Source organism: Syzygium oleosum, unplaced genomic scaffold (assembly GCF_021117445.2).
Source record: "Syzygium oleosum isolate NSW1041296 unplaced genomic scaffold, Sole_v2.1 Sole_v2.34, whole genome shotgun sequence".
NCBI classification, from domain to species: Eukaryota; Viridiplantae; Streptophyta; class Magnoliopsida; order Myrtales; family Myrtaceae; genus Syzygium; species Syzygium oleosum.
In genome coordinates this window covers 2,832,146-2,852,318 of record NW_026607518.1, presented here as the reverse complement: position 1 = coordinate 2,852,318, position 20,173 = coordinate 2,832,146, and the positions used below count along the sequence as shown (strand labels likewise).

At 42.3% G+C, this 20,173-nt stretch overlaps 1 protein-coding gene and 1 long non-coding RNA gene across 2 annotated transcripts; one reads left to right on the top strand and one right to left on the bottom strand.

Moving 5' to 3' along the window:
• Positions 1–6,392: 6,392 nt before the first annotated feature.
• Positions 6,393–7,451, top strand: LOC130135558 (uncharacterized protein At4g02000-like). The gene has a single exon (XM_056305021.1). It carries the CDS (start codon positions 6,393–6,395, stop codon positions 7,449–7,451), a length of 1,059 nt encoding a protein of 352 aa, XP_056160996.1.
• Positions 7,452–8,632: 1,181 nt separating this feature from the next.
• On the bottom strand, positions 8,633–11,196 carry LOC130135572 (uncharacterized). The gene is made up of 3 exons (XR_008814875.1): positions 10,851–11,196; positions 10,688–10,754; positions 8,633–8,841 (listed from the first exon to the last, which is right to left on the bottom strand). It is a non-coding gene; the product is annotated as an uncharacterized LOC130135572 (long non-coding RNA).
• Positions 11,197–20,173: the final 8,977 nt, after the last annotated feature.

Here is a 20,173-nt window from a genome sequence, read left to right as displayed (position 1 = left end):
TTTACCTATGCATGACTTTGATGTAATTGTGGGTATGGACTGGCTAGTCAAACAGAGAGCTGTTATGGACTGTAGTAGCAGGGTGATCCAATTTAATCCGGTTGGACATCCTAGATATGAGTTTATGAGAAACCGAAGAGGAACCTCGATCCCTTGGATTTCGTCGCTCGAGGTAACAAAGCTGCTAGATGAAGGGTGCCAAGGATTTCTGGCAAATGTAGTTGATTCGACGGCTGGAGAGCCGAGGCTAGAAGACATAGCCGTGGTGTGCAATTTTCCCGATGTCTTTCCTCAGGAATTACCGGGACTGCTACCTGATAGAGAAGTGGAGTTCGTGATTGAGTTAGCTCTAGGGACGGAATCGATCTCGAACGCACCTTATAGGATGTCACTGTCGGAATTAAAGGAATTGAAAGTCCAATTGCAAGAGTTATTGGATAAAGGCTTCATTCGCCCGAGTGCGTCTCCATGGGGAGCACCAGTGCTATTCGTAAGGAAAAAGGATGGATCATTGAGATTGTGCATTAACTACAGACAACTGAACCAGGTGGCCATTAAGAATAAGTGCCCATTGCCAAGGATTGATGACCTGTTTGATCAGTTACAAGGGGCGTCAGTGTTTTCTAAGATCGATTTGAGGACTGGCTATCACCAATTGAGGATCAAGAAGGAGGACGTGCCGAAGTCGGCATTTAGGACGAGGTATGGACACTATGAGTTTACGGTGATGCCGTTTGGACTGACGAACGCCCCTGCATCTTTTATGGATTTAATGAATCGGGTATTCAAGGAGTATCTGGATCAATTTGTGATCGTGTTCATAGATGATATTCTTGTGTATTCGAAGAGTTCCGCCGAGCATGAGGTACATTTGGAAAAGGTTCTACCGACTTTAAGGGAACATGCACTATACGCTAAGTTCAGTAAGTGTGAATTCTGGCTTCATCGAGTGGCATTCTTAGGACATGTGATATCCGGGGAAGGAATTGCGGTGGACCCAATAAAGATTGTAGCCGTCACGAATTGGCTGAGGCCGACAACAGTAACCAAGGTTCGGAGCTTCTTGGGTCTAGCAGGTTATTATAGACGCTTCGTGGAAAGGTTTTTGGCACTAGAGACGCCATTGACTCGGTTATTAAAGAAGGAGACGAGGTTTGAATGGACGGATAAGTGCGAAAGAAGCTTCCAAGAATTAAAACAGAGGTTGACGACCGCGCCAGTGTTGACAATCCCGTTAGGTTCAGGAGGATATGAGATCTACAGTGACGCGTCGTTAAGAGGATTGGGATGCATGCTAATGCAACACGGGAGAGTAGTGGCATACGCATCACGGCAATTGAGGCCACATGAGCAGAATTATCCGACGCATGACTTAGAATTGGCTGCGATTATTTTCGCTCTTAAGATTTGGAGACACTACCTGTGTGGGGAAAAATTTTAGATTTATACGAACCATCAAAGTTTAAGGTACTTGTTCTCTCGGAAGGAACTGAACATGAGACAGCGCCGTTGGATGGAACTCCTTAAGGACTACGACTGTGATATTATGTATCACCCTGGAAAAGCTAATAAAGTAGCATATGCACTGAGCCGGAAATCGAGCATCGCGCATATGATGGTTAAGGAGTGGACTCTGTTGGACGGAGTTCGGGATTCGGAATTTAAGTTTGAAGTGAGTCATGTCTCGAGTCTACTTGCAACATTGAGGATTGAACCGGAAATACAGACTAAGATTAGGGCTTTACAATCGACGGACCCGGAGATTCAGAAGATTTTGGGTATGGATGCCACAAAAAGAAAATTGGATTTTCAGGTATCCGAGGATGGGATTCTGAAGTTCCGTGGACGGTTGTGTGTACCCAGTGATACAGAACTGAAGGAAAAGATTTTGTCTGAAGCACATCGTAACAATTACAGTATTCACCCGGGTAGTACGAAAATGTATCAGAACTTGCAACAACATTATTGGTGGAACGGCATGAAAGTGGATGTAGCCAAGCACGTGGCCAAGTGTAGTCGCAACATTGCAAGCCGGGTGGAATGTTGCAGCCATTGGAAATTCTCGAGTGGAAATGGGAACACATCACGATCGACTTTGTAATGGGATTACCGAGAAGTCAAAGGGGTCATGATTCGATTTGGGTGATATTCCACCGATTGACAAAATCAGCACATTTTCTGCCAGTGCGAAAGGACTTCGCCTTGGAAAGGTATGCCGCGATTTACGTGCGACAAATAGTCCGTCTGCATGGAGTGCCAGTGACAATCACTTCAGACCGTGATCCTAAATTTACTGCTGCCTTTTGGAAAAGTCTTCATACGACATTAGGAATGAAGTTACAGTTTAGCACGGCCTATCATCCCCAAATGGCTAGCCAGTCTGAAAGGACGATTCAGACCTTGGAAGACATGCTGGAGCATGTGTATTGGATTTTAAGGGTGGTTGGGAGGAATAGCTGCATTTGGTTGAATTTGCCTACAATAATAGTTACCAGCAGAGTATTAGAATGGCACCATTCGAAGCACTATATGGCAGAGCTTGCAGAACACCAGTTTGTTGGGATGAAGTTGGTGAGAGGAGCATCACGGGTCCCGAGTTGGTCCAGCAGTCAGTCGAAATGGTCAAGGTGATTAGGGACAAGCTTAAAACCGCTCAGAGCCGCCAAAAGAATTATGTGGACCGGAGACGTAGGCCTTTGGAATTTCAAGTAGGGGACCACGTTTACCTCAAGGTGTCGCCGATGAGAGGATTGTCACGGTTTGGTAAGAAAGGGAAGTTGAGCCTGAGGTACGTTGGTCCATTCGAGGTCTTAGAGAGAATTGGCACCTTGCCTTATCGTCTCGCGCTACCGCCAAATTTGTCTCAAGTGCATAACGTGTTCCATGTGTCTATGCTAAGGAAGTATGAACCGGACCCGACCCACGTGCTAAATTACGAAGAAATAGACGTGGACGACAGAGTGTCGTACATGGAAAAGCCAGTGCAGATCGAGGACAGAATGGAGAGAGTGTTGCGGAACAAGACAATTCCGATGGTCAAGGTGATTTGGGAGCACCATGAAACCGAAGGTGCGACGTGGGAAAGCGAAGAGCTGATGCGACACCAATACCCCCATTTATTTGAATAGTTGGGTTGGATTGTAAATTTCGAGGACTAAATTTTTATAAAGGGGGAAGAGTTGTGACATTCCGAATTTCGGCCCATTTTTGGGATTTATAAAACGGGTATTTCGTCAATGCGCTTATAATAAAATCTCGACCGGAACTGATCACTGTTGGGTTATTATTTTTAAATTAGAGATTTCGCTAGAATCGCACTCGATCGAATTTGGCCATTATTTAGAGCTCAAACTTTGGTGTCGAATTTCTCGGAGTTCCGGGTCGAATTTCTCGCCCGTGCGCCCCCATGCCCGTCGCTCGGCAACCGCGCATGTACGCCAGGCGCACTGTTCGGCCACCGCACCCGTGTTGGCCGGTCAGCGCGCCCGTTTGGCCCGCGCCCGTGCCTAGCCCAGCATTGTTCACCCGGTCCATTTTAGGCCCGAGCCGATTTTCTCCGGGCCAAAACCTAGTAAGTGACTTCCTAAACCCTTCTTAGTATAATAGGTAAGTTTAGACTTATTTAGGTTGTAATTAGTACCGGATTAGTGGATTAAAATTGGGTTATGGCCAATTTATAAATGTGATTAATTGGTGGAATGGATTGTGGTGATTTGTGGGATGTTTAGTGGCTAATTTATGTGGGTGCGATAATCGAATTGTTGTGGCGCTTGTGGGTGAAATTAACGTGTGATTGAGCCAACTTGAGTATCGGATTGGTGAGCTAGTATGATGAGCTCGTGATTGAATTGTGGGGCTTGTGTGCCTGTGAGGTCGGACTTGAGACGTGTTGACGGTGGTCCGTGAAAGGAAAGTCAGACTTGAGACGTGTTGACGGTGGTCCGTAAAAGGAAAGTTTGGCCTGAGATGTGTTGACGGCGGTCATTGGAATGGATTAAATTATGTGGCTTGGATGCCTGGGAGAACGGACTTAAGATGTGTTGACGGTGGTCCGTGAGAGGAAAATTTGACCTGAGGCGTGTTGACGCGGGTCGTGAGAAAGTTGATTGGACACGTGTGTGCAATGTGACTGGTTGGGTTGGCTGAATGCAAATGGGTATGGTGCCCGAGTGATTGTGATATGGTTGCGAACTATTGTTGCATTATCATGTTTGGACTAATATGCAAGATTGGCCCGTGGTTCGAGGCGAGGTAAGCATGTCGTGAGAAATTGATTGTGTTGGCTGGTGATTCGCATGTTAGACTTGTCTGGGTACGCATTGGCCTAGGTGGGGTATAGGTTGTCTGCTTATTGAGATTTATTCTCATTGCTGTAGTGCAAAATATTTTTTTCAGATCCCCGACCTTGATTATGTCGCCACCTAGGCGTTTTGGGGTTCCCATGCTTACGGTGCATGAGGAGAACGAGTACCCGAGACTGAACCCGGATGAGACATACATTATGCATCGTACCACGGTTTGGGTAGATGTGGGACTAGAGGAGCTGGAATGCCATACCTACTTGGCTTGGTCCCATCGGGTCGGGTTGGTGAATTCGGGGCCAATCCGAGGTTTTGAGGGGTTGCAGCATGCTAACGAGGGTGCGGTAAATTGGGAGCCCTGGGACAAGTTTACTCCCGATGGCGAGGTGTCAGATTCCGATAGTCCACCGGAGAACCCTGGCCCAGAACCGGCACTTGTTCTAAAGCCTGAACCTGAGCCCATACCGAAGCCCATGCCCGAGCCCGAAAAGGAGCCTATGGTGTCCGAGTATGAGGAGGAGGAGGAGGAGGAGCCGATCGAGATCGACTCGGACTTAGAGTCAAAACCCTCAAGGTCCGATTCGGATTGGGCGCCGTAGGGATTTTAGGAGTTGGGCCTGGAAATCTTTTTGGTAGAGTCCCTTTTTGTGTAGTCAGTAGTCTACCCGGCCACCTGTTCCTTTTTTATGACGAAGGTGGATATTAACCCTAGAGGCCTATTGTATGAATTTTTGGGATTTCAAGCTAATGTTATATGTTTACTGAATTGCGCTTGTCCTACCGCGTTGTCATTATTAATTGTCTGGGTTGTTTAAATTTCGCTTCCGCCTGCGTTCGACTTTGGGTGATTCATTTGGGGTCGGCGACGCGTCCTTGGACGTCGCGATCAATACGACCTCGTGGAAGGGGTGTCGCGAGCGTGACAAAGAATGAGTAGCAACACTTTATAGGTTTTCATGGAGCTTAGAGCATTAATCATGTCTCTGTTTGTTTTTGGGCAAAGAGAAATCGGCAAAGAATTGTTTTTTGTGTGCGGAGGAGGCATAATATATAAAGATTGGCAATAGATGGGATGATCCTCCACTTTGGAGTCGCCCTGTCCTGTAGAAAAAGCCCAAGTCGGTCAACCTCACAAATGCACGCAATTCAACATATTAAAGGAGTCCAGCAAAAGAGCCCCTCCTCCTCTCTCCGTTTAGGAGCTCCCCTCCCTATCCCAATGGTGATAGTTCTCCCCTCAAAACCTAATCCGGCCTTCCCCAGCTTTAATCCTTCTTTGTTTCCTCTCCCCGTGAGAAATCCCAATCTTCCCTTCCTCCCATAAATCCAGGAAGTCTAAAGATCCATCTTCGTCATGCCCTAATCCAAACCCGCCCATCGAGTCATCATTTTCCTTAGTGGCGTGGAATCCTCAAGCACATGCCATCTGTTTCTTCGTGAATGGCAGAATATTCCTCCTCCGAGGCGTAGGGTCGGGGTTCCTTTCGGTGGGTCGGGAAGAGCTGTTTCTCTACCGATTTAAACCCCAGCTTCACTAACCTTCACCCTTCACACTGAGTAACTTCCATCGCGACTCTAAAAGTTCAATCATCCCAAACTTCCTCATCCATCCTCCCCGTGCCCTGCTCAGCTTCTAGTATCAACTTTCGTACCAGAAGTAGATGAAGCTTTTAAACTACAGTGTAATCTTGGGGCAAGAAGGAGCAGAAGCCGTAAACTATAGCTGTTCAATCATATTTCCAGTTAAGTTGCCTTATTAAGGACAAATTTACAGCTGTTTATTTCAGTCGCTACTGTCTATAGAAGTACAACATTGTTGATCTCAGAGAAATGGGGATCAATTTGGAGTTCATGGTAAGTGCCATAATCGAACAGATAGTGTAGTGAGTTTCACATCGAACCTACTATGCTAAAGGAAGATGATAATGCAGCCGGTGGCGACCTGTAAAGAATCGGGAAATCTATGGTCGAAGATGACCTCGTGCGGTTAAATGGCGAAATCCCCGAGAAAAACAACAAGAATGTGCATTAACTTTATATGGGAAACTGTACTCAAAACCAAATGTGAATGTTCAAGCATTCATTAACACAATGAAGAAGTCGTGGAAAACAGACCAGTTAGAATGCAAGCTCATCGAGCCGGGGCTCTTCTCCTTTTCCTTCACTTCGATAGAGGAAAAAAACAGGGTACTGAATTCAGGTCCATGGTCCTTCTCGAGTAAGTTACTAGTTCTTCAACAAGGCGATCCGGATACTCCCGACCATTGCTACGAGTTCACACACTGTGCCTTTTGGGTTCAGTTGGCAGGTATTCCCCGTGGGAAGTTATCAGAAGATACAGTTAAGGAAATAGCAAGGAAGATTGGTGAAGTGGTAGAAGTGAAACTTGACTCAAGAGGAGGAGGCCCTAGTAGAAGCTGTAAAGTAAGAGTTCTTGTGAACCTTTCTAACCCCCTAAAGACAGGAACTATTGTAGACCTGAAGCATAAGAAGATCTGGGTGGACTTTAGATACGAAAGACTCCCGCATTTCTGCTACTCATGCTGGAGGATAGGGCATTATGCAACCTACTGCAAGGAAGTTCCCTTTGCGGAGTCGGGCCCCATTGTAAATGCAAGGAGCAAATTTGGGCAATGGCTGAGAGCGGAAGTTCAAGAACCCAGCCCCTTTTGGAAGATCTTTTACAGTACGTATAGTCCTTCTACGGAGGAAAACGAGGTCATCCCGGAAACACAAAGGGAACTTATTCCTAGAGAACCAGAGTTGACTACATCTAAGGGCAAGACAATTATTGGGCTGATTGAAGACTCTCCTCAGAAGGAGAGATTAACAGAAGGGACACAACCAGATTGCTTGAATGGGAAAGGTCAACTAGGTTCCATAATCCAAGACACCCAGTTAATTCGGTCAGGGTCTGCAATGAAAGATGGACAATCGAAGAAACCAAGGAGAGAGAAGATCAGCATGAAAGCCTTTAAGAAAGTGGCCACAACGAGGAAACAGAAAAAAATTGATCCTCAAGGGGTATGCGAGATTCTCTATCCCTCCATCAATGAAGGAACTCTCCTCGACGCTCCGATCAAGTTGGTTGATGGAAGAAATGATTGGGCTCTGGTGGCTAGCCCTAATAAGCCACCGGGGATTATATGAAACTTTTGAGCTGGAACTGCCAGGGGCTAGGCAATCCCCTGACAGTCCAGCATCTCAGAGCCTTAGTGGCTCAAGAAAGGCCTGACTTAGTCTTCCTGATGGAAACTAAAAACAAGAGACCGGTCGTCAACAGAGTGAAAAGAAGAACCAACTTCCAAAACATAGAGATAATAGACCCCGAAGGTATCGCCGGGGGTTTGGCTGTAATGTGGAACGGAGGGGTGACGGTGGTGGTGGAAGATTCCTCTAGAGAATTTATAGACATTTTGTGTAGAGATCAAGATAGTGGGACTCTCATGCGCATCACTTTCCTGTATGCTCCCACAAATTTCCAGGAAAGACTCAGGCTGTGGCAGCATCTACAGGTAATAAAGGCAGCTAATCACCTCCCTTGGATATGTGCTGGAGATTTTAACGAAATATTGTACCATTGGGAAAAATCAGGTGGTAATAGGGGGAGCACTACAGACTAGTTGCATTCCAAGACTGTTTAAATAGATGCTCACTAATGGATATCGAAAGCAAGGGATGCGCATTCACCTGGTCCAACAATAGGGGAGGAAATGCACTCGTGCGGGAAAGATTAGATAGAGTACTTTGCAACATAAATTGGAGAGTGAGGTTCCTAAATGCGGAAGCATTCGCTTTACCTGCTATAGGTTCTGATCATAGTCCCAATCTGCTGTCCCTCCAACCAAACAGGACTAAAAGGAAAAAAGTTTTTAAGTTTGAGGCGTATTGGCTGGCCGATGCGGAGTGCAAGGAGTTGGCGAAGGAAGCTTGGGGTGTACCGGAAGTCATCCCAATTTCGTTTGCTGGAAAATTGAAAAAGACCTCAGATGCTCTAGAGTTGTGGAGTAAAAACAAATTCTCCAATGCCCACAACAAGATCGAGTTCTTAAAAAGAAGACTCACGACCCTTACAAATGCAGGTAATGGTGGTTCCGACAGAAAAGAAATGCAGCAAATCAAAGTGCAAATCCAGAATCTGTGGAAACAAGAAGAGCAATATTGGGGCATGAGATCAAGAATTAATTGGATTAAGTGGGGAGACAAAAACACGAAATATTTCCACGCCGCCACGGTCCAAAGAAGACAAAGGAATAAAATTGCAATGTTGAAAATTGATGACACATGGTGCAGAGATCCCAACAACATAAACAAGCACATCGCCAGTTATTATGAATCCTTGTTCGAAACAGTGGGTACCAGGAACTTCAGCCCAATTCTAGACCAATGCTCTTTTCCAAGCCAACATGAGATGAATGAGGCATTGATGGCAGCGGTTACCGTAGAAGAGGTCAAACAAGCAGTGTTTCAGCTAGGAGCAACAAAAGCCCCAGGACCAGACGGGATGAATGGCCAGTTCTACCATCACCATTGGGAGGAACTACAACATGATCTACACAAGTCTTGTCAAGCAATTTCTTCCTATCAGGCTACCTCGATCCAGAACTCAACAAAACACACATTGTGATCATCCCTAAAGTCACCCATCTAGAAAGCATCACACAATTTAGACCCATTAGCCTATGCAATTTCAGCTACAAGATAATCTCAAAGGTGATGGCGAATCGCCTCAAACCCTGGCTTCCGAATCTAATTGCCACAGAACAGAGTGCCTTTGTGAGTGGGAGGTTGATTCAAGATAATATAATCATAGTCCAGGAGGTCCTACATCAACTAAGAATTCGGGAAAGGAAAAGGAAGTTTCAGGCGATCCTAAAGTTGGATATGCAAAAAGCTTACGACAGAGTGGAGTGGGACTTCCTTTGCGCTAGCATGGTGAAAATGGGTTTCTGCCAGGAGTGGGTGTCATTAGTGAAGCAATGTATTTCCTCAGTCACATTCAGTGTTAAAGTGAACGGTGAGCCTTTAAAGTACTTCCAACCAACACGGGGTATTAGACAAGGAGATCCACTATCTCCTTATTTGTTTATAATCACGGCAAATATGCTCTTGTCTCTACTAAGAAAGGCTGTTGAGGATGGGAGTCTGAAAGGCATCAAACTAAATAGGAACTGCCCAACGTTGTCACACTTACTTTTTGCTGATGACGCTATTTTCTTCCTGGATGGGACAATAGGGGAATGCTAAAATCTGGCAAACATCTTAAACCAATACTGCTTCGCTTCAGGACAAGCAATAAATCTAAACAAATCCAGAATCTTTTATAGTGCTGGCTGCCCTCAAAACCTCAAAAGAAATTTGGCGGATGAACTAAGAGTTCCAATTATGGAGAAAACCGGGAAATATCTGGGCATCCCATCAGATTGGGGACAAACAAAAAAACAGATGTTCGCGTGGATATTGGCAAGGGTAAATATGAAGTTGGAAGGCTGGAAGGAAAAACTGCTCTCAAAGGCGGGTAAGGAGATTCTAATCAAAACAATGGTACAATCACTTCCCCAATATGCAATGTCTATTTTCAAAATCCCAATCTCAGTGTGCAAAGCGATTGAACAGAAAATAGCTTCCTTTTGGTGGAAACAGAATTCATAAAAATCGGGCATCCACTGGAAAAAATGGGAACTCCTTAAAGAAAGGGAAATAGATGGGGGATTGGGCTTCAAGGACTTAGTTACCTTCAACAAGGCTATGCTAGGAAAGCAAGCGTGGAGACTAGCGCATAATCCAACTGCGTTGTGGTGCCAACTACTAAAAGGCATTTATTTCCCAAACAGAAGTTTTTGGAAAGCAACTAAGGGCTCCAGGCCCTCATGGGGGTGGCAAAGTATATTAATGGGAAGGGATACCATATGCCTTGATGTGAGATGGCATGTCGGCAATGGCGAGAGCATCAACATAAGAGAGGACAAATGGTTGGAAAGGAGAGTCATAGGAGGTCCAGCAAACAGGGAGGACCCACAGAAAGTCGTAGAACTGATAGATCAAGAGACAAAAATGTGGGGTGTTAATCAGCTAACAAGACTGTTTCCGGAGGAGATTGTGTCCGAAATCCAGGCCATAAAGATCAATCCTATCCAGGACACCGATAGACAAATATGGAATGGAGCTACAACAGGAGAATATTCGGTAAAACACGGTTATTCCAGACTTCGAGCAATTCCTTCCAAGCAAAATACAGAACTCGCGTCATCCTCTTACCAGCAGCCCCGCTCACTTTGGATAAAGATATGGAAATTACGCACAGAACCAAAAATTCGATTTTTCATATGGTGTGTGTAGTAATGCTCTGCCAACTTCGGAAAATCTATATAAAAGAAGGGCCTTACCTGACCCACTTTGTCCAATTTGCCGAAAACATCCCGAGACGATGGAGCACATCTTCACCCTCTGTGACTGGACCAACAACATATGGTCAGACCCGAGAATCCAGATGGACGTATCACCCATAAATCTAACAAGGATGGACAAATGGATCGACGAAGCACTCACCAAAAGCTCAGCACAATCAGGTCAGGAAATGCTTGCAGGAGTCCTCTGGCAAATTTGGAAGGCAAGGAACGCATGGGTATTCAATCAAATTAGTCCAAGCTCCGGAACAATTGTGGAAGAAGCTGTTTTTCTAAACAGGAACTATCGGGAGCAAAACTTACCTGAATCGAGGAGTTGGACGGCCAAAGCTAAGACAGAACGCCGGACGCCCCCAGAACCTGGAATTCTGAAATTCAACGTCGATGGGTCTTGGATCGAAGGGAAAACAGAGGGATCGGTGGCTGGGATATGCAGAGATTACAGAGGAGTGATTATTGTGGGGTTCGCCAAAACTGTGTCTGCTTCCTCTCCGCTGGAAACTGAAGGCAACGCTGTAAAAGAAGCTCTTCTCTGTCTGCGGGCAGAGACAACGAAGAAGAAGGAAATAATAGCAGAGAAGATTTGCTTACAATCAGACAATGAAGCCTTAGTAATTCTCACTTATAATCCGAAAGAAAGCCCATGGGCCTTGAGAAGCCTTTTTGTTGATTGTAATGTACTGCTTTCCCAATTAAAGGAGGTTTCCCTGGTCCACTGTCCACGAAACAAAGAATCAAGCAAAGAGACGGATAGCCAAAAATCATCGAAAGGATTTCTACCATCCAACCGGATGTCTAGACCACCCCTACCTCTATGGGATTTATTTTGTATTGACTCTAGTCATATTCTCTCTTGTGATACGTTTCCTAGTGTTTGAATAGAAAGTAATACTTCGACCAAAAAAAAAAAAAGGAGTCCAGCGCACTCACTGGGACATGTACACGGCTGGCCAACGCAAAAATGCAGTGCATCTAGAAAAGTTACACCCATCAATAATTCAAAAGATCATTATTCCCATTTGATCGTACTTTCTCCACTATCTCCACTTTTCTTCCACTCTCTCGACGTTATTTTTTGGGTCGACATCCCATCAACAAACAGGTCCATCTCCCAAATCACTTCCTTTTAATACACAATCTTTCGCCTTAAGTTGCATTTATTTCACGAAAAATTAATACTTTAAAAAATATATTTTTAAAAATAATAACTCGTATCGCTTGAAATAATTAAATAATAAAAAATATTTTTATTATCGATAATAGTTTATATTTAAATATTTTCGTGAACGACAAAAATATTTTTAGTCCATTCATTTTTATAAGTAATACAATTGATCGTTTTTAGGAATATATTTTCCAAATTATTTATTTTTCACAAAACAAACGATATCTTATTTTTTTCGTTTTTTTCCCTCATCCCTTCTTCTTCTCCATCTTCTTTCTTTATCATACAAGTCACAATTGTGAGAATATGTTGAGTTTAAGCCCATAAAACTCGACCCAAACCGAAGTGTTGGAAAATCTGGCCGTAAAAAGAAAGTCCAAATTGGAATTTGTGGCCGCCTTCTTCAAGACTGAATTCTTTTGCACTTTTGAGTCCTAAGTGGAGTTGGTCTTAAATAGGAAAGCTGTTGCTGATTTTTATACAAAAGATTCTGGAATTCAGATATCGAGCAAAGTAAGATACGTGAGTTTCCTTCTACGAGTTGGAGTCGGTTATCAACGTTTCCATCTAGGAGTCAGAGAGATATTTGTTTACACGCCCCAAATATATAATTGTTTATTTTGTCTTGCATGAGGGCGTGAAGCAGAAGGTATTAGTGACAGGACATCTATTGGTTTGGATTGAATTCTTTGAGATTTTCATCATGGTGCCGCAGAGTCTTCTCGTCAATTACATCTTGGCACATGGGTTGACGCCAATTAAATCTTATGATAAGATTTGTATAATTCATTGTAAGATTAAGAGATTATTTCGTGAGAAACTGTAAAGCTAAACACTGTGAGAGTTATTGTATATAATTGGGGATTGGGAAAACACTAAGAGCATTTGAGTGACTCAAGTGTGGTTGTAATCTCTTTTGTATCGCTTAATCTATAGTGAAATTATTCTCTGCTCTCTTTGTAGACATAAATCGCATGATCGAATTACGTAAATTTAGTGTTGGATTACCTTTCTTGTTCCGTCTACTTTATTGTTCGATCGCTTGCTTTGCGCAACAACAATCATAGAAAAGTTGATGTCTAGTTTTGAGAAACAAGATCAACAATAAAAACTGTCTAGCCTCAAAACTTCTTCTCCATCTTCTTTGAATGTTTTTTGTTCGACTGTCAGCACTTAATCACTTGATATGTACCCCATAGTTGCTAAATTGAGTCAAAAACTTCAGAAGTAACTCAACTTTTTACATGATCGAATCATTTCATGAAGAAAATAATCACTAGAAGAAAAGCATTTTATGTGACAGTGATACATTGCACAACGTCATCGTCGATGTAGCTATGGTCGACTTAGTTGCTTAAGTGTAAATTTAGCTATGCAGTATAGCTATATAAAAAAAAGGTATACATGTGGGGACAATTACAAGCAATAGTGGGCTCTAATGGCTTTTTAAATCACATAGGTTGCGTTTGGTAGTCAGGATAAAATTCAGGATATGATAACATTTATCCCATCCTGTATTTGGTTCCTACTCAAGATAGGAAAAAGTCAAATATAAATGGGGTATAGCCTGGATAAAATTATCCCAGGAGAGAGGTGGAATAAAGGTGAATAGGATTTCTCATGTTTATGGAATAAAAGCTATTTTTCTTGAAACAAACTTGTTAAATAATAAAAATAAATTAATATTTAAATATAAAAAAATTAGTTATAATATTGAAAAGATAATTTAGAATAACAAAAAAATAATTTTCGTTTTTATATATTCCTATATTATTTATATAATTGAATTTCTTTCTACTTTATAATATATATTTTTAATACCTATATTATTACATATTTTATGTATAATAGTATAGTTTATAAGTCGATAAAATTTTTATAAAGGACTGATGGAAGGGAATAAAAAAATAAAAAAAGAGATGGAAAAATAAAAAAAAATTGAGTTAGTAAAAATGAGGTAGAATAACCCAAATTTTAATAAACAAATTCAAATTTGAAAAGAATCTTTCTAATTCTCGAAACTCTCTATAATTTTGTGGTTCATGTTGAAGTTTCACAAAAGTAGCGAAGGAGTCCAAACACTATACTTTTCGCAATCACAAAAGTGAATGATCATAGTTTTATTCTCTTACTAGATTTGACAGTAAATTATGAGAGATTTTTACAATATTCGTTTGTGCATTTCCAAATTTATTTATATTGATATGTCGCAAAATAACAAACAATAGACGTGATAAAATATAAAAATATCCGGCTTTATTATAGCAATTCACCAAACAGTTGATAGGATATGGCAAAATCCTTGAATTTCATAACCTATCATATCCAATCCTATCATGACTAAAAATCCAAACGACCAAACGCAGCCATAGAGTATTTGCATTTTCTTTATTGAAAATTGTCTCACCATAATGATTGACGAGGCACGATGGGGGGATATCATTATTAGTTAGTATCTCAAGAAAGAAATCTCATGATCGATATTTATTTTGGGTGGAAATTGCCATCACAGTTGGTCTAACGAGAAGAGACCATGAACAGTTGGTCTGGTGACGTGAGATAGAGATCACAGGTGATGCAATCCCAAGTTATCAGTTGATGATGGTTGTTGTGCATAGTTGCTGGTGCATTGTAATGACTTGGAGATTCAAATTGAAATAAGTTGATGTAGAAGGAAACTTGAATTAAGCGGGAGTAAACCTAACACTAAGCTCACATGTGAAGGGGAGATTGTTAGGATGCAAGTGCGAGTTGTATTAGAGAAGTCCCACATTGGAGAATTATTGTGATATTGAGCAGTTAATCCTAATTGGCCCATAACTCATTAGCTTAAGTTTTTGAATAAATGTGGGTCTAGCTGGATATGTTAATGGGCTCGGGCTTGAGCTCACCCTTGGCGCTCCCAACAGTTTGAGTAGTCGAGCTTGGGCTACATCACGATTACTCGGCTCGACATTGCTAATAATCGCTTGCAACAGAACAAGAATGAGTAGCAACACTTGATAGATATTCATGAGCTGTGAACATTGATCATGTCTCTTTTTGTTTTTGGGCAAAGAGAAACTGGCAAAGCTTGGTGTGTGCGGAGGGGGCACAATATATAATGATTGAGAAAAGATTAGGTAATCCTTTCTTCCCCAATGAAACGGTGTTTGAGCGGCTTGGCATTCTGCCCTATCGCTTAATCAATGAGATACACCGGCAGCATTCATGGGTCATTCGCTCAACCATCCCTTGGAGACTCGGAGTCGCCTTGTCCTGTAAAAAAGACCAAGTCAGTCAACGTAACTAATGCATGCATGTCAGGAAATTAAAGGGGTGGACCCAAACCGAAATTCCCTTATTAGTGGAGTCCTGGGCAAGGGCCGGTGGCCAACCCTAATTAAGACCCCCTTTGATCTTTCTTCGCATTTGACCTTTCTTTATCCCCTATCTCCACTCTCCACATGATTGTTGGGTACACATCCTACCAACAAACAAATCCATCTCTCTCTCTCAATTTCATATTTTGTTATTGGAATCGAGATATATACTTGTTATTTTCTTTCAATGGTAAAAATTCCCACGTGGATGCCACGTACTCAATTTACGGTATTTTAGCGGTCAAATGATCTGATTAGGTGAGGTTTTTTCACCAAATTAACTAGGTCAAGTTTATTTTAAGAGCCGTGTTTTCAAAACATTCTCCTATGAGTCCATCAATAGTGGTTGGTTACATGCTTGAAGGTGACTCACATGTAGGAGTGTTTGTGGATCACTACAAAAAAACTGGATTTTTGCCACGAAAATTTGCGACGAAAAAATTTTCGTTGCAAATTTGCGACAAATTTTCCAACTAAAAGTAAAATTCGTTGGAAATTTCCAACGAACTATATTTCGTCGCAAAATTCGTTGGAAATTTCCAACGAAAAAATTTTCATTGGAAAATTAGTTGGAAATTTCCAACGAAAATAAATTGTTGGAAAATTCGTGTAAATTTCCAACGAATTTTTTCCGTTGGAAATTTCCAACGAATTTTCCAACGAATTACAAAAACTCAGATCGTTCGGCATTTTTATATTCGTTGGAAAATTTGTTGGAAATTTCCAACGAATTTTCCAACGAATTTCAATTTTCCGGGCAATTATTTCAGTTTGTGGAATTTTCGTTGGAAAATTCGTTGGAAATTTCCAACGAATTTTCCAACGAATTTCAATTTTCGGGCAATTATTTCATTGTATACAATTTTCGTTGGAAAATTCGTTGGTAATTTCCAACGAATTTTTTTTCGTTGGAAATTTCCAACAAATTTTCCAACGAACTCCAAAAAACCGTGTACCGTTCGGCATTTTTCATATTCGTTGGAAAAATTGTTGGAAATTTCCAACGAATTTTCCAACGAATTTCAATTTTCGGGCAATTATTTCATTGTATACAATTTTCATTGGAAAATTCGTTGGAAATTTCCAACGAATTTTCCAACGAATTTCAATTTTTGGGCAATTATTTCGTTGTATACAATTTTCGTTGGAAAATTCGCTGGAAATTTCCAACGAAAAAATTTGTTGGAAATTTCCAACGAATTTTCCAACGAATTACAAAAAACCGGTACCGCTCGGGCATTTTTAAAATTGTTGGTAAATTGTTGGAAATTTCCAACGAATTTTCCAACGAATTTCAATTTTCCGGGAAATTATTTCAGTTTATACAATTTTCGTTGGAAAATTCGTTGGAAATTTCCAACGAATTTTTTTTCGTTGGAAATTTTCAACGAATTTTCCAACGAATTTTAATTTTCCGGGCAATTATTTTAGTGTCTCTCTCTCGCTCGCTCCCTCTGCTCCGCCATGGCCGTCTCCTTCATCTCCTTCCCCCCCAAGCCTCCCTTCTCCGAGTCCCTCTCTCCCTCAACTCGGCTGAGTCCATTCGACGCTTGACTCGCTCCCTGTTTCCTCCTCTCTCTCTCTCTCGGTCTCTCCTTCGCCTTCCACCTTCTCCCCGCTGCCTCCCCCGTCGCCCCCCTCCTCCTCCGACTCGCCCGGTGCCATGGACACCAAGATCGGCATCCAGTCATCCGCGACGCCGGCCCCGTCCCCGAAGGCGTCGCTGCGGCCATCCAGGCCAGCCCTCGCGGCGGCCTGCGCTCCCGACGCCACCATGGGCCGCCCCGACGCCCCCGACGCCTGTCGCCGGCGAGGGGCCGAGCTCGCCAGATCCGGGCGAGCTCGAGCTCGTCGCGCCGAGGGCCGAGCTCACCCAGATCCGGGCGAGCTCGAGCTCGCCGGCCATGGCGAGCTCGGCCTCGCCATGGCCGGCGAGGCCGCCACCCATCCCGCCTCACCGCCACCGTCCAACCGACCTGATCTCGTCTCTTCCTTTCTCGGCCACGTGAGCCGCTTGGAACCGCCGTCCGCCGGGCCCGCGGCCTCGCCGGCCATGGCGAGGGCCGAGCTCGCCATGGCCGGCGAGCTCGGCCTCGCCGGCGACGAGGCGGCGGCGAGGGCCATTTTTTGGCCAAAAAAAATAATTTTGAAATTGAAATTTTTCGACCAAAAAAAAAAATTCGATGGAAAAAACTTTCCACGATTTTTCGATCAAAAAAATTTGTAATTTCCAACGAAAAAAAATTGTCGGAAAAAAAATTCGTTTCCAACGAATTTAGTCACGAGTTTTCCAACGAAATTTCCAACGAAAATATTTTCGTCGCAAATTTCCAACGAAAATTGAAATTTTTCGTCGGAAAATTTTCCAACGACCTATTACCAACGAATTTTTTTTCGTTGGAAAATTCGTTGGAAATTCGTTTTCCAACGAATTTTCCAGAATTTTTCGTTGGAAATTTCGTCGGAAAAAGTCAGTTTTTTTGTAGTGGATCGGTTTAGTCTAGTTTGGAGGTATTTTTGGCCCAAGCCAAACTTTTTGATTTGTTATCAAATTAAATTATAACTCAAATCAAACCGATAACTACGGTTTGTTATCTCTTTGGTTCGGTTTCACACAGTTATCATCAAGCCGATATACAAGTAAGAAGTTCAATGCATATTTAGATTATCTAACTTCAGCTTGCAATAATGGAAATTAACAAAGAAGCATCTATTTCTACGCACTCATTAAAAAAAAAGGAATATAATCACAATTAAATCAAATGAAATTATTGAAGCATTAAAAATATTGTTCAACTAAATTGAAGAGCACAAAAGATCATAGAAAACTCTTCTTTATGTATTATTTGAGATTGAAAATTAGTCGACAATGGTGAACTTGAGAATAGTAGTATTCCTCTTCCATAATTCCTTTGTCCAATTAAACTGCATTTATTAACTCTATGATTTCCGCGTTTCTAGATTAGAACATAGCCAATTCATGTTGCCAGTGACAATCAATTTCACCCAATTTACTGGTTTTTGCCTATAGAATTCTACGACTACCAAGATCATGTGTCAGATCCAAGAAAAATGGGTTTGCCAATTCCAAGGTTTCATTCCCATGGAGCTACAGGTGCTTGCTGTGTTGTCGTGGACTCCAGATTTGTCAAGCGAATGAAGTTAAAGATCAAACTGCTCATAACAGGTGCTTGCTCTCGGAATTTAGGTTAGGGTTTAGGCCATTTGATAATCATCCTCAGACAGCAAGTACCAAGAAGAACCCCCATGCGTTGGACAATTGTTACTCTCGAAAGTCAAAAAGAGCTATTGGACGAGTTTAAAGGTTAAGGCATCCAAGTTTGATACCCAGACTAGCCCACTCGAGTTGGCTCCTGTGAGGGAGAAATTGAGGATATTAATTAAAAAAAAAGTAATATTAGCCAGAACCCCTTATTTGAGCGAGTGTTTCACCTTATATAGGTGTTCTCCTTAGTGAGTTGTCGGGTCGTGATTGACAGGTAGTGAGTTTGGGTGACAATTGCAAAGTGGATGGACAAATGTCCATTACTGAAAACAGTTGGCATTTCGACTATATGTAGTGCTCTACAATTGTCTTACTATCTACAGTGGCAAAACCGATTCGAGGACCGAGGACTTTTAGTTATCCGAGGCACCGCTATGCCTGCCAATTACGCAAGGTTAAGTGATCTTTGATGTGTATTTAGTACCGTCAGGTATGTTTGGCTTCCTGATGGGTTGGTCTCATAGAGTTGGTCCTGTTCCAATGACACGCCGGATCCTTTGATAAATCATTCATCAATATAAAAAAATAGCATTAGACCTGATTCGGTCGACCATCTGTTCTTTGGATGCAATGTTACGGGCTCCCTAGCGCAATATTGGGCTTCTAATTGTCATCTTTCATGGCGTAATGGGTCCTGGAAAGAGAACCTCCGATGGGGTATGCGTTTCATTGGTGGAGATAGCTTTTATCACCGTATCTCTCGATTTGCTTTTGGGGCATTGTGCCATCTCATTTGGATTGAACGGAATAATATCCTTTTCAGAAATAGCACCCTTTTTATGCCTGCTCTCCGCAATCATCTTGCCAAGGTAGTTAGAGACAAAGGCCTTTCTCTCAAGCCGGTTCAAGACAATCCTGAATGTATGATTCAAGCCAGTTGGGGCATATCCGATTCTATATTCAGCTGACCCTCTTTGTAGTCTTTGTTGGTGTTTTATGTTGGCTGCCGGGTAGCCTTCTCTGTATAGCGCTTCTTGTGCTTCCTTTGTTTGCCGCAACACCTTTCTACTTGTCGGGACACCTTTGTCTCTTCAGGTACGAGGTTTTTGTGTTCGGCCTCACTTGCTGTAAAATGCGCGTTAAAAAGTTATATACTACTTACTTTAACCAAAAAAAAAATATACAAAAAAAAAATCCACCAAGAGGAGCAAACGAACCGAAAGCACGACTCCACAGAGGATTCATGTCCGAATTTAGTTATTTTAGGATGCTTTTCGTCCTTCAACTTATGACTCTTAAAGGAACGTTTTAAAGAGAAAAGAAAAAGCATAATTTTTATTAGAACAATTACAAAAAATTGGAGAAGTCGGCGTTCTTGTTTTTGCTTCACTAAAAAGCAAAAGGCATCTTTTTACCTTTGTGTCGACAGTTACAAACCTAAAATAATTAAGAAGAAATTATGTGACATTCCGAATTTCGGCCCATTTTTGGGATTTATAAAACGTGTAATTCGTCAGTGTGCTTATAGTAAAATCTCGCCCGGGAACTGATCACTCTCGGTTATTGTTTTTAAAATTGAGATTTCGCTATAAACGCACTCGATCGAATTTGGCCGTTATTTAGAGCCCGAACTTTGGTGTCGAATTTCTCGGAGTTTCGTGACGAATTTAATTGGACGGTGTCGATATTATTGTGGCCAGCCTCGATATTGC